Source organism: Ailuropoda melanoleuca, chromosome 6, assembly GCF_002007445.2.
Source record: "Ailuropoda melanoleuca isolate Jingjing chromosome 6, ASM200744v2, whole genome shotgun sequence".
Lineage (NCBI taxonomy): Eukaryota > Metazoa > Chordata > Mammalia > Carnivora > Ursidae > Ailuropoda > Ailuropoda melanoleuca.
In genome coordinates this window covers 124,726,404-124,739,573 of record NC_048223.1, presented here as the reverse complement: position 1 = coordinate 124,739,573, position 13,170 = coordinate 124,726,404, and the positions used below count along the sequence as shown (strand labels likewise).

General features: G+C 47.9%; 1 protein-coding gene across 1 annotated transcript in view; it reads left to right on the top strand.

The window, feature by feature from the left end:
* Nucleotides 1-8,924: 8,924 nt before the first annotated feature.
* Nucleotides 8,925-13,170, top strand: part of ADAM12 (ADAM metallopeptidase domain 12) — a 326,152-nt gene continuing 321,906 nt past the window's right edge. The window contains exon 1 of the mRNA XM_034663422.1: nucleotides 8,925-9,181. Coding sequence (XP_034519313.1) covers nucleotides 9,094-9,181 — 88 coding nt within the window. The 5' untranslated portion in view covers nucleotides 8,925-9,093. The remainder of the gene's footprint in view (nucleotides 9,182-13,170) is intronic.

Here is a 13,170-nt window from a genome sequence, read left to right as displayed (position 1 = left end):
TGTCAAAACCAGGAAACCAACACTAGTACATGACTTTATTCAGATTTCACTAGTTTTTCCCCTAATGCCCTTTGTCTGTTCCAGAATCTGATCCAGGATACCATGTTGCTGATATTGGGCAGACCTGGGTGGGAGCCCTTGTTTGGGTTTGTTATTTAGTAGGGCGGAGGTCTTGAATAATTTAGTGTCACTGGGCCTTAGTGTTTCATCCTTAGAATGGGAAACTAAATAAATACTCCTCACAGGGTAATAGAGAAGTTTATAGATTATATATGGGAGGTGTTTGGCCACAATAAGCGCTCAGCAAATGGCGACCATTGTTAACATAGCCTATCGTTGTTGGCAGACCCAGACCCAGCACTTGGGAGCCACGTGTTGGTCAGCTGCTACCCAGACTATCGTTGTCTCTTATAAAACAGATACGTGATATTAGCCCACCGGTTATGGTGGGGGCAAAACTCATATGAAAGCGACACGAAGCGGGGGGGCGTGTCTTGAGGGCCTTCGCCTCGAGGTCGGCCACGGCTCGTACACCAGCTGCCAGCTTCTGGAAGATGAGGCTTTGCACCCACACGCATTGACATCACCTTGCAGGTATTTTACCAGAAAATAAGCATCTAGTAAATTAACATGTATTTATTTTTACTTCCGAAAGGACTGTTGACACTTTTTAAAGTGCCGGCAAGGGTTTTGTTTTGTGTTTTGTTTTGTGACAGAAAAAAAAAAAGCTCCTGCGTGGAAGCCTGCCACAGCCTTGATTTCTGGGGTGTGTGCACGTGTGCACCTGTGCACGTGGTCTGCTTCTGCATGGGGTACAAGAGACTTTTGTGTCACTTTCCAAAATAGAACTCCAAAGTAGGTCGGTACAAGAGTGGTAAAATAGGTCAATTGCCACAAATCTAAGCAGAGGAAGGGGGTGGGGTTCAGCTCCAGAGAGATTTCATGCTTAGACCTTTGGTCTAAACCCTGTTCACTGAAGACCTAAAGGACCATTCTTTCCGGGGGGGGAAGGAGAGTAACACAGATGGTCTCTCGTACCATTGCTGACGGCCTTCTCTAGGATGGCCACCTCTAGGATGGAGATCATGGTTGTTGGGCATGGGGACCAAACTGGCAGATTAAAGTCCCCAACACAGGACTGGGGACAGCGGTCTGTTGGGGGATGAATAAGTGGGGTAGTTTCCTGCCTCCGTGGAGAGGTGGACACAGCTGGTTTGAATAGCAAAACCACGCTTTGGGTAATGCTTCTGGTATTCCAATTTGATGCAGTTGGACATGGACTCCCGTTGCACATCACCCCCACCTAGGGTGCTGCTGGAAATGTGCCTAACAGGATTAGGCTGGAGCGATGGCTTTTACCCTGCTTTAACAGTCCCCTCTCCAATGATACATTGCTTCCGCACCGCTGCGGGTCATTTTTCCATATGGCACTCAAGACTGTCTGCATCCTGCCCCCCAGAGAGACAGCATTTTCCTGATGGCGCAGAATTCTGATTTCCCAATACTAGATTTTGTAAGGTTTCTTGGCACTCTACCAGGCAGAAGGGTCTCTGTAATAGATGACAATTTTTTTTGAAAAAAACCTTCAAATTTCGTTTTGTGACCAAGTCTGTTCCATGTGACTTTCTGAGTTATTACCAACACACATTTCTGGTTTCAAATTATTCTGACTCATGCTCTTATTTATTTTTTCCATTGTTGGCAATATCTCCAAGTAACCACACTCTTCATCCATTGTCTGATTACCAGAACAAAACACAGTTTGAGGTTGTTTGGAGTTTTGAAAGAGTTTGATTTCGTTTCTATTAAACTTAAACATAGTACCAGAAGTCACAGACTTGGTTAAAAATGGAAGATTTTAGAAAATAAAACATGTCCTGGTACAGATTGCTAGTACTGTGGAAATCAGTCCTAACTTGATTTGCAACGGTAATGGGCCTTCACTGGAATAATTACAGACGTTATTGGGGGAATGGTTTGGGAGAGAAATGAAATATTGCCTACTTATCTTCTTGGACCTCAGCAATAAATATGCTTGCATGGAATCACTATCCTTGAGCCTGGATTGGAAGGCTGTGTGGAGAGGAAATGTCTTAAAGACCCAAGTGGGAATAGTCACACATTGGTTCATTTATCCACTGAACCAGAAATTGCTGTGCCTTCTTTTTGCCAGGCTCTGGGCTAGGCACGGGCATATCAGATATCATAGGTCAAGGAGCCCGACCTCCAAGGGGCTCCCAGTCGAGTAAGGCAGGCAGGCTCACACAACAATCATTATAGTACAAACTGGTAAAGCCGATGCCAGCACTGGGTGCGCAGATCTGTGCAAGCAAAGAGAGGAAGTCTCCATTTTGCCTGGAGTCATAGAAAAAACAATGCGGAGGAAATGGTGTCACTCTGGGCTTTGAAGGGTGGATCAGAAAGGAGGAGAAGGGTATTCTGACATTGAGTAGCATGGAAAACCATGAAGCGGTAGACACTTTGCAAATGTTGAGCGGTCCCATGTGGCTCAAGGATGGAGCTGTGTATGGGGCGGGGTAGGAGAGAGATGAGGTCGGGAACTCTGGTTGTGTTCGAATCCCAAATGGCCTTGTGTTTCCCATGAAGGAGGTTCGATGTATTACTAAAGTCCAAGAGAATTTAGAAAGTTTTGTCAGGTTTTCATTTTAAAAGTGCTTTTGCAATAGCAGTAGCTGGAATGAGAGCAACAGGAGCTCCAGGCGCCTGTGACTGTCATCAAGGGGCGGTGCCATGGTGACCCAGCCCTGGGGCTGGAGCAGTGGGGGAGGAGGCAGACTCAGGAGCCATGCCTGAGGCCAAGGAGACAGGACTTTATGAATTGCAAGAGTATGGTCAAGGGAGCGAGAGAGGAAGGGGTCGGCAGGGAGGGAGTGAGATGGGGGGTCGTTGGAGTCGGACACACTCAGCTTCCAATCCCAGCTGTACCCACTGTCAAGTCTGTGACCAAGTCACTCCTCACACCCTCCGTCTCCTCCTTCAAGAGAAGGGGAATGTACAGGACTCACTGGGGTTGATGAGATCCTGGAGGCCTGCGCAGAGCAGACAGATTGGGGACAGAGGCTTGCATCATGGTTATTTTAGGTAGGCCCAGAGCCACGCTCTGTCTCACGCCGGGGGGCAGGAGCACAGGAGTGGTTGTCTGTCTTCTTCATCTCCAGCACAGGGCACGGAAGGGGCTCTGGGGATGAGCGCTTGACTTCTTTTTATTTTCCAGCTCAGCCTAGAACAAAGAAAGCCGAGAACTCCCTGGGGAATATTGCCTAAGACTACGTGGGGAAAAGAACGCTGGAAGTGTTTCTACCCAGGGAGATGGGAGGGGGGGCACTGTCCCACTGATAGGTGTTGGTAGGCTTAAGGCAGCCGGGGTGCTGCTGGGCCAGGATGTAATGATGCAAAATGTCCAATGTTTGGTCACTGCTACAAAATCAAAGCTCCATCACATCCTAGACCAGAGCTTGGCGCAGGAGGAAGAGCAAGGGGCCCCAGGCCCTCGAAATCTTAGTTGGCTTTTCTGTCTGAGTCCTGTGAGGAGTACTTAAGGGGAGAAGCAGGCCTGCGTAAAAGTGTCCATCAAAGAAGCAGAGAAACTGAGATCCAGGGAGCGGGTGGAGGTAAGCACAGTGAGGGAGGGCTGCATGTGCCCCAGGCAAGGCCTTGCAGGGATGGGCTGGAGGGCCAGACTCACCCAGACCAGAGCAGCCCACCTCCCCGGAACCACCCAGAATTGTCCCTCACCCCCAGAGGAGAAAGCAGTCAGGCTCCCAAGAGGAGTTCAGAGTCTCAGCGGCAGAGAGACCCCACCGCCCTTGAAGCCGAGGCAGTAAAGCAGCCTCTGCTCCCCACGGCCTCGTGCGGGCCCTTCTTGGATCTCCCCAGCCACATTGTGCTTCCACAGTTTAAGAGAAATCAGGAAACTGGAGACGATCCAAAGGAAAGCAAAAAACATGATTAAAGAGAGCAAGAATAGGACCCAAGAGACAAGTTAAAGAAATTGGGGTTGATTGCCTAAAACAGTAAAGACGAAATGGGGACTGCATTCAAATACATAGAGAGGGGCCGGTGTCCAGTTATTTTCTGATTTCAAGAGCACAGAAGACGAGGCAAATGGCCCAATTTGCCACCAGAGAGATTAGGTAAAGAGGGAGTTTCAGAAACATATGGACGTCTTGGAATGGCCTTCCCTGGAGTTATTGTCAAATAGGGCTGGCCCCTCCCTGGGAGGAAAGCTGCTGGGGACTAGGCCGGTAGATAGGGAGGGGCTGGCTCGGCTCCAGAGGCCCCACCCATCCCAGCTCTCCTGGCTGCTGGGAGCCTGCGCCTCTTGGAGCAGAAACCCTACAGGGAGTGGCTAGCTTTGCCCGGTGGGAGCATCTCTGCTTCTCCTGGTGGGTCCCTCCATCCAAGAGCGAGCATGGCCTTTAATCACATTTTTGCTTTGATGTGTTCAAGATACAGTCAACAGCAAATGCCTGCGGGATCCTTGGCAGCCGGTAAAAAATGTTACCACCACGTCCGGAAGTAGCCGTTTAGATCAGATCACTGAGTGACTGGCTCACTGGGGAGTGAAAAGACTCACAGAAAGCTTGTGGAAGTCCACACCCCTACACAGCTTGCTTTGGTGGCCATGGCTGGACTCATAGGCATACTCTCCAGCATGGTGAGTTCGGTCCCACGTTCCACCATATTCATAGGAGGAACTGAGTCAAGATGTAGAAACAAGCTCTGGGCCTGCCTCCGCCTCCTGCCGCACACACCACATAAAAGACGGTAATCTGCAGATCGTCTAGCGGTACAATTTGTTTGCAAACCGTGATGCTTATGACAGTGAATGGAGGGTACTGTTAATAATTATGCTGGTACAGAGCTGAGGCCTGTGGCCATCCATCTAGGTATTTTTTTAATTTTAAAAGATTTAATTTATTGATTGATTTGGGAAAGAGAGGGGGAGCAGGGGAGGGGCAGAGGGAGAGGAAGAGAGAGAGAATCTCTGTAGGGCTGGATCCCAGGACCCTGAGATCATGACCTGAGCCGAAACCAAGAGTCAGACGCTCAACCGACTGAGCCCCCCAGGTGCCGCACATCCATCTATAACTTATATTCAAAGTTCAGACAAGAAGGGGGATGCCCTTGATGTGAAAATTCTTGCAAACTTTCTCATGGAAAAGAAATGTTTGTTAAGTGTGGATTAGTTGTCTCATGCTGCATAACAAATTATCCCCCAGATTAGTGGTTCAAAACAATAAAAATTATCTCATTATCTCGTGCAGTTTCTGTAGGTGAGGAATTTGGGAGCAGTCTCGCTGGGTGGGTTGGCCATGGGGTCTCTCAGATAATGCCCTGGCTGCCCAATCTTGACTGGGCTAGAAGCTCTTCTTCCAAGATTGCTCACTCACATGGCTGATGACAGGAGACCTCCATGTCCTACCCCAGTTCTTCCCGGTTGGACTGCCGGAGTGTCCTCATGGCAGCTGGTTTTCTTCAAGAGTGAGTGACCTGAGTCACTCCTGCCATCATGATTTAGTCTCAGAGCTCATGCACGGTCACTTCGGCCATATTTTATTCATTAGAACGAGCCTCCCATCCCAACCCACACGAAAAGGGAGGGAGATTAAGCTTTATTTCTTGAATGAAGGAGGATCTTCAAATATTTGGTCATTCTTGTGAGTTCATGTTTGTTTTTGAGATTCCCAGTTCGCCTTTTTCTGAGTACTGCCTGTTTGTTCAGCCCGCCACAGTGACAGTGGAGAAGGACAAGCAAGTGCAGCCAGGGGGCTATCTCTGTGGCAAGAATTCTGGCCCTGGGGGTGGCTTTCTGTTCCTCCTGGGTGTTGTCAGTCACTTGGGATCCTTAAAAATGGGCTCTCTTGAGTAACGAGTAGTGAGTTCCCCATCACCGTAGGTATACAAGGAGATATCGGATGGTCAGCTGGCAGGGTGCCACAGGTGAGTATAGATGGGGTTGGAGGGAGCTAGCTTAAATTATCTTCCATGTCCCTTCTGACCCGGAGCACCCATGAGCACCTGAGTCCCCCAAAGCATTCTTCTTTCTTGGGTGCTCTTAAAGTGAGAACTGAGAAGCCTCTTGAAGTGAGGCACAGATTCTCGAAGTGAGATCTATGAAAAGAAAATGGACTCCATGTTATCACGGACTGAGAGGGTTATGAGTTTCAAGCCCCCCAAGAGATGGAATTAAAAAGATTTCCAAGAATCTTCATCACGGGGCGATTGTGTTTGTTTACTTTCACAGCAAGCCTTGGGAACTGTGCTTGGATAGATAAAAGCTGTTCTGTGAGCCTGTGTGTAAAGCTCCATCAGTGGGTCGAACTACAGGGAGGCTGACCCGTTACCGAAGTCAGGAGTGGCTACCTGTAAAACCCTGGCTTAGGAAAATCTGCCTCCATTTCTCATCGGCTTGTACTCAGAGTGGATTGAGCTGCATGTGAGCTTGGGTGAGCAGTAAGTGCCCTGCTCATGAAGGCCCAGGCTGTTCAGCAAAAATAGCACACAGGAAACGGTATCGCAAAGGTCAATTCTTCTGGAAAGGAAGGGACAACGAGCCATCTATCTGAAATTTTAATGAGCAGATCCTGGCCTCTGACCCCATACCATGACCTAACAATCCAGTATTGAATGCCATGTCGGCTTCCATTTCCTGTGAATGAGGAGGCAGAGTTCCCATCCAAAGGCCAGCCATCTGCCGGACGGAAGATTCCCTCTGCCTCGCCGGCTGTTACGGATGAGCATGAAGTCTTTATGGATGGAGTGTCAGTCCAGACTCCTTGCTTCACAGAGACGGGGAATTAAATGGTTGAGACACCAGGGCTGTGGCTAGGATTTTCTTTCCTGTCTTACTTTCCCCCCCTTGCATTGGCTATTTTCTTTCATTCAGTCAAAACAAACCAAGGACTGTCTTGGGGTACATTTAACCCTTTCGAAGGAGACTTGCAACTTCCAGGTTAAGAAAACAGAACAAAACTGGACTTCCACAGTCAAGACTAACAGCTGAATATAGAAGAACAAAAAGAAACGGATTAGAAGAGAAAGTATAGAAAGCCCCAGTCCGGTTTGCAGCACATATGAGGTCCATTATGAATAAAGAATTTGTCCAGTAAGAAGAAAGATTCAAGAGGCTAGCAGCTAGACTCATCCCCAAACTAGTCTGTCCCACTGGCTTCAAAGGAAATAATTTTTAATTCCCTTGCCCAGTGTTTCTGAACGTTCTGGGAACCAAAGTATCAGAACCACGTGAGTACTTGCTAAAACTTCCCAGACCTTCCGAATCATAATGTCCAGTGCAAATACCAGGGGATGTGAGTTCTTGACAAACTTCGGGAATCTGTGGGTTGGGGGCGGGGCACAGTATTAGTTTATTTAATGCTCTCTACCATCTGGGAGGTTTGTCTTTTACTTTCACTTAACAGATGCTGAACCCAAAGCTTAGAAGTCAGAGTTAAAGACAGAGGCTGTATTTGCTAACAGATCTGGGGTGGGCTCTGATCTACTCCTTAGCCCTGTGACCATGGGGGAGGCTCTTAACCTTTAAATACTGCAGTTGCTTCATCTGTATATTCAGGATTTTAAATGGAAATAATGCACCGGCTGCATTACTTTAGCACAATACTGTGATCCTATGAAGTCCGTTAGTAAATAATGTAGTAGTTAACAAGCAACCCAGTGATTATTAAGTAGGTTAAGTAACCTGTCACACTGTCAGTAGTCTTAATTTATCAGTTTGTCCTATAAGACAGAAAAGGTTTTGAAGGCAAAAAGCATTTCTCCTGCGTTTGGTTTCCCAAATCCCTAACATAGCACGGCTAATTGTTGATTGAGGGAATGAATGAACAGAGAAAGGCCACACTCAGGGGCAGGAGTAAGTAGGGCTGGATTTAAACTGGGGCTCACACCCAGGCCTTGATTCCAGATGGAGTGTTGGAGTGCCCTGGCACAAAGAAGGTGAGCCCTTTGGCCAGTGCCTCTGGCTTTCAGGGTGTTTGTTTTAAAGGCCTGTTCTTTGTTGAGAGGGTTGTCGGCAGTTCTTGAGAACGCTGCAAAACCCTGGAAGTGGGTGGGAGATAGGAAAGCGACTTTCCTGTACATAGTAAAAGACGGTAAGGGCAGTTTCCTCTAACATGGGCTAACTGGCCCTTGGAACGTGGACTGTGACAGTCAGAATTCTGTCTTAGGTGGGTGGTGGCCACCATCCTTAATACATCCCGCTCCTTCCGTGAGCTTAGCTGCATCGCTGTCGATCCTGACCCCCAAGGTCTTGGAGAGGGTAACAAGTCCTGTTATCAAAACGGACACCATGGCTCTGCGAGGCTCTCTGGTGGAAAGGGCAGAGACCGCCAAGAACTAGGACTCACCTCAAGGCAAGGCCCCCCATTGACTTCGCCAGGGGGTTTCCCGGACACCTGGCGTTCCCCTGGCTCCGTGGCCTGCAGAGTCTCCAGCCACAGGCGGGGAAGGGTGCCCGGGGAATCTGTATTTCTAACAGTTACAGATGCTTCTCATGATCAGGAAAGTTTGGGAAAGGGCGGGGTATACCCTCTTCCGGGTCCCATGCCTTAGGGAAAGTACCCGGAGCCAACCTATCAACGTAAAACCTAAAGCAGTCCATGAAAAACGTAATGCCCAGACGTCGTCGCGTGCCTGTGAGTCCAAGATGATTTCTCAGGCCCGAGGTGTCCCTGTGGGAGCTGAGGGCACAGGCCCGGGGACACCCGCCCGGGCGCTGGACAGCTTTCCAGACCTGCTACCCGCGTTCCGCGGGTTCCCGGCGAGCCTGGGAGCGAGCAGCCGAGTCATCATTTCCAGCCTCAGCCTGGAAAGCTGGACCGTGCAGCCGCGTGTGCTCTTGGCAGCCGCGCCCGGGGCCCCGCGGCCACATCATCCCGGGNGAAAGCCTAGACTCGCTCCTCGGCGGCGCGGGCGCTGCGCGAGGGCTTCGGGGCTGACTCCCTGCGGCAGGAAATCCCTCGGGTCGCGCCGCCCGGCCCCCGCTCGGCGCCCGCGTGGGATGGTGCAGCGCTCGCCGCTCGGCCCCGAGAGCTGTTGCACTGAAGGCCGGCGACCATGGCAGCGCGCCCGCCGCCCGCACCCCCCGCCCGCGCCCTCCTGCTCGCCCTGGCCGGGGCTCTGCTGGCGCCCCCCGCGGCCCGAGGTAAGTTGCCGAGCGCGGCGGTCCCCCCGCCGCGCCCCGGCCTTTCTCTCTCGACCGCCGCCCGGGGCCGTCCGCGGGCTGCGGAGCGTCCCCCCGGGGCACCTCGCGCGGTAGTGGGCGACGGGGGGGACGCTGAGCCGCGTGGCGGCGCGCAGGGCGCATCCAGGGGAGCCACTCCTCTCGAAGGTGCCAATTCCCGGGGGAAGGAGGGAACACTTGGCTCGGGGCCCGCAAGACACCAGCGGGTAGCCTGGACGGCACAGCCTAGGGGCTGGTGCCTGCTCCCCTCCCCTTTGGGCTGCCCTTTGCCAAGGTGTCCAAGACTTGACAGTTACACGTGTCGCTCGGGATGATGTGCGTCGGGTCCTCTTCCTGACACGGGGCGTCCCATAGCGAATCCACTCCCCACTCCCCAGGTTCTGGGTCAGCCCTCCATGAAGTTTCCTTTCCACCCCGCCTCCCCCACGGATACGCTTGGGGAAGGCAAGATAATCACACAGGTGAGCCATCCCCCTTCTCCACAGGTGTGCCTGCTGCGTTTCACAGCGGTCTCCATTTTTAAAAAATTGACTCTCCACCTACTTCTTTAGTTTTCTTTCCCACTTTTTTATTCCGGATCGCTCCCTCGTTGTCAGTGACGGCCAAACTTGAGCAGAATTTTTCCGCCTCCCGCCACTTCGTCAGTTTTTCGGCTATAAATAATCTTTAAATCAGCCTGTGTAAAGCGACAACTCATTTTGAAGTTAAACTAAAATGTAGGTATTATGGCTGTTTTATGGATCTAGATTTCCTCGAGTCCTATCCTCTTAAAATTGGGCACCCGTGGAGCCTTTGTTTTTGCATAATGAGGGACTCACCCAGCAGGTGCCTTTTTAAAAATTCAGAAGCTTCTCCTGGACGCCGCCAACGCGGTCTTTCTGCCGCTAGAGGCGCTGTCGGCCTACCAATGAATGGCTTGCCTTGGCCTCTAACTCCAAATTTCTATGGTTCTCTGTAACAGGCATTTATTTTTCAACAACTGGCCTCAATCATGAGCCGTTACCACTTTATGGTACGTTTTATTTTGCAATTGCCACTGCTACCCTCCACCCCCACCACATCTACTGTAATGTGGCTAAAACCCAGCTCTCGTTAAAATCCACACAGCAATGAAGACCAATTGGGGAATTAATGATTAAATAAAAGGATTGCACAAAGCAATGAAAAACAATGGGGAAGCCAAGAAAGAATACTGCTGACTATGTTTAAAGAGCTCTGTGACCTGCAAATGAAAATAATAGTAGTCAAAAGTGTTTTTGAAAGACTTTTGTACAAATTGGTCCTTTTGAATATTTATTGAGAAGGAACTTTTTAAAACTCAAACAGAATCTCAAAGTGTGCCTGAGGTGGTCCTTAACTTGGCACATGCTCTGTACGCATAGTCCACTGAGCAAGGAGAATATTAATTCTTTGTTTTAGAAGAGAATGTTTACTAAATCAAACTAGTAATGGGAAATTATTCACGGAGTGGGGGACTTTTATTTTATGACAGCAGCTTTGGTGGAGAGCGATTTTCCTTGGGGTAGATCTGACTCAAATAGAAAAGCAGTTAGACCTAAACATTTTGAATGGGGCATAGGTTGTGATATCCCAGCATTCACTGCTTGTTTATCTTTGGATTCTCAGTATCAATTCTTAAATCAATCAGTGCCCCAAATCATAGCATTGTGGTTGCTTAAAAATCCAAGCATATATAAAACATGTCTTTGTGTTGGCAAGGGAAAAGGAGGAATTACTACTTGTCGAAGGCAGAGTATATCCTGTGGGTTGTCTCCCTGGGTGTTACCCCATGACCCAGAACAGTTGCCTGCTTGGTACCCAACAGATCCAAAACAGAACCCTAGACCCCAAAACCTCTACTCTTAAAGCTGTTCCTCCTCCAGTCTTCCCAACTCAGTAATAACACTCTCTGCCTTCTCCAGATGTCTAATGCTAACACATAGACAGTCATCCCTTTCTCTCTAAAAGCCACCAGCCCCCAAGATGTATTCCCATCTGCCCTCTTTCCACCATTTCAAAGTATGCCTTCTTCAACCCAGCTCTCCTTTTTTCTTTTTCTCTCTTCCGCAGAAGCCTCATATCCCTGCTAGAGTAGCCTCCTGACTGGTCTGCTGGCTCTCCCTCCTGCCCCTGAACAGTGTATTCTTCCCAATACTATAGCCAAAGTCATCATTTTCAATCATGAGTTGGATCATGCTGGTTTCCTGTTTAAAACTCTCCAGTGGCTTTCTACAGCACTTAGGAAAGAAAATTCAAACCTCTGGATAACCTAATCCCTGTTTTCCTCTATGATCTCCTTTCTTACCATTTCCCCCCCCTTGCTCATTCTACTCCAGCCACACTGGCATCTCTTCTTTCCAACTTTCCAGTATAGCGTTGCCATAATTTTTAAAAAACAAAATTCAATGTTTGCACTATAAAGACTTTGCAAATATTGTTCACAGTCGAGCCATACAGTGTTCCATGATTCCATTTCATACTTCTTGCAGCTTTTTGTTTTTCCTAGAGTTAATAGTTGCTTTAAAAAAAAAAAAAACAAAAACCTGTTTTTGTTTTATTTCCTGTGTACCAATCTCTACCTTCCAGACTTTCTGGGAGAACTATTAAATTCCTTTCATCATGATCAAACACATCAGGTAATCTATCCATTATTTATTTTTATTTAATGTTCTCTCTCCTGGAGCCCTTTATTCTTTTGTTCCAATATAAACTGGGTACTCTTTAGGATACAGTACAGCTGTTGTCTCAAGACTACCCTTACTACTAAGATCCTTGCAATCCTTCCTCTCTGGGATCACCTGTTTTCTGAGCACCATAACTTTCTCTTTCTTAGTTTATTCCTTACTTTTGTGGAGAACATCATGTAGTAATTTCCTGAGGAAGGGTGCATGGGAGATAAAACCACTTGATAACTTGCTAGGAATACAGCAGAAAATAACAGAAAACCTGACTACAGAATTTTTTTTTAATTTTTTTTTTTTTAATATGACACGTAGTTGTGAAGTAAGCAGTATAGTAGCTGGTGTAATGGGTCCCTGAGACCATCAGGAAGCCAAGCTTTTACTTTTGTTTGTAACTGACATCCTTACATGTTGACTTTTATCTTTATGTTTCTGCCTCCTGGTCTCATGATAGCTGCTCTGCCTTTTAGCATTCTATCTGAATTCTAGGCAGTAATAGGGCAGAAGAGGCAAAAAGCAGAGCCAGCCAAATCTCTTTTAGCAGGAAAATATGAATACTTACACAAACCTTTGTAGCAGATTTTCTCTTGATCAGCCTGTGACACAGGGCCATTGCTAACTGCATGGGAAAATAGAAAATACCTATTTTTTAGCTGTGTACATTGGTATTTTAACAAAACAGAGTTCTGTGAGTAAGAGAGGTCAGAATGTGTGCCTGCCATACCTTGCATAAAAATACGTGTCTATATTCCACCCTTGACTGCTAGTTTGTTTAGGTATAAAATTCCAAGATGGAAGGCCAATTTCAAACTCTTAGTGTTCTGTTAGATATTTCTTAACTGTCTGTATGCCCATAGCTGCTTGAGAACTTGATAGCACTCTGTCAGTCCTTTAAATGTAGACTTTTCCCTCCTCCCCCGAAGCTATTATCTTTTAATCCCTAGTATTTTTACATTTCATGATGATTTACTTCAAGTTTTTATGAGTTATTATCCTGGGAACTCTGTGGCCCCTTTCAGTTTGAAAATTCGTGCTATGAAGTTCTAGTCCACTTTCTTGTACTGTTTCTTCAATTACTTCTTCCTTGCTGTTTTTTGTCATGCTTTTTATGAAACTGCTATTAGCTGGATGTCTGTCCCAATCTCCTGGAAACATTGTCTAACTTCCTTATTTATTTTTCATGTCTGTATTTTTGTTCTATTTTCTGGGAGAGTTTAGTTTCATTTTCCAACATTACTTTTGAGTTTTTACTTCTTTTTTTTTTTTTAA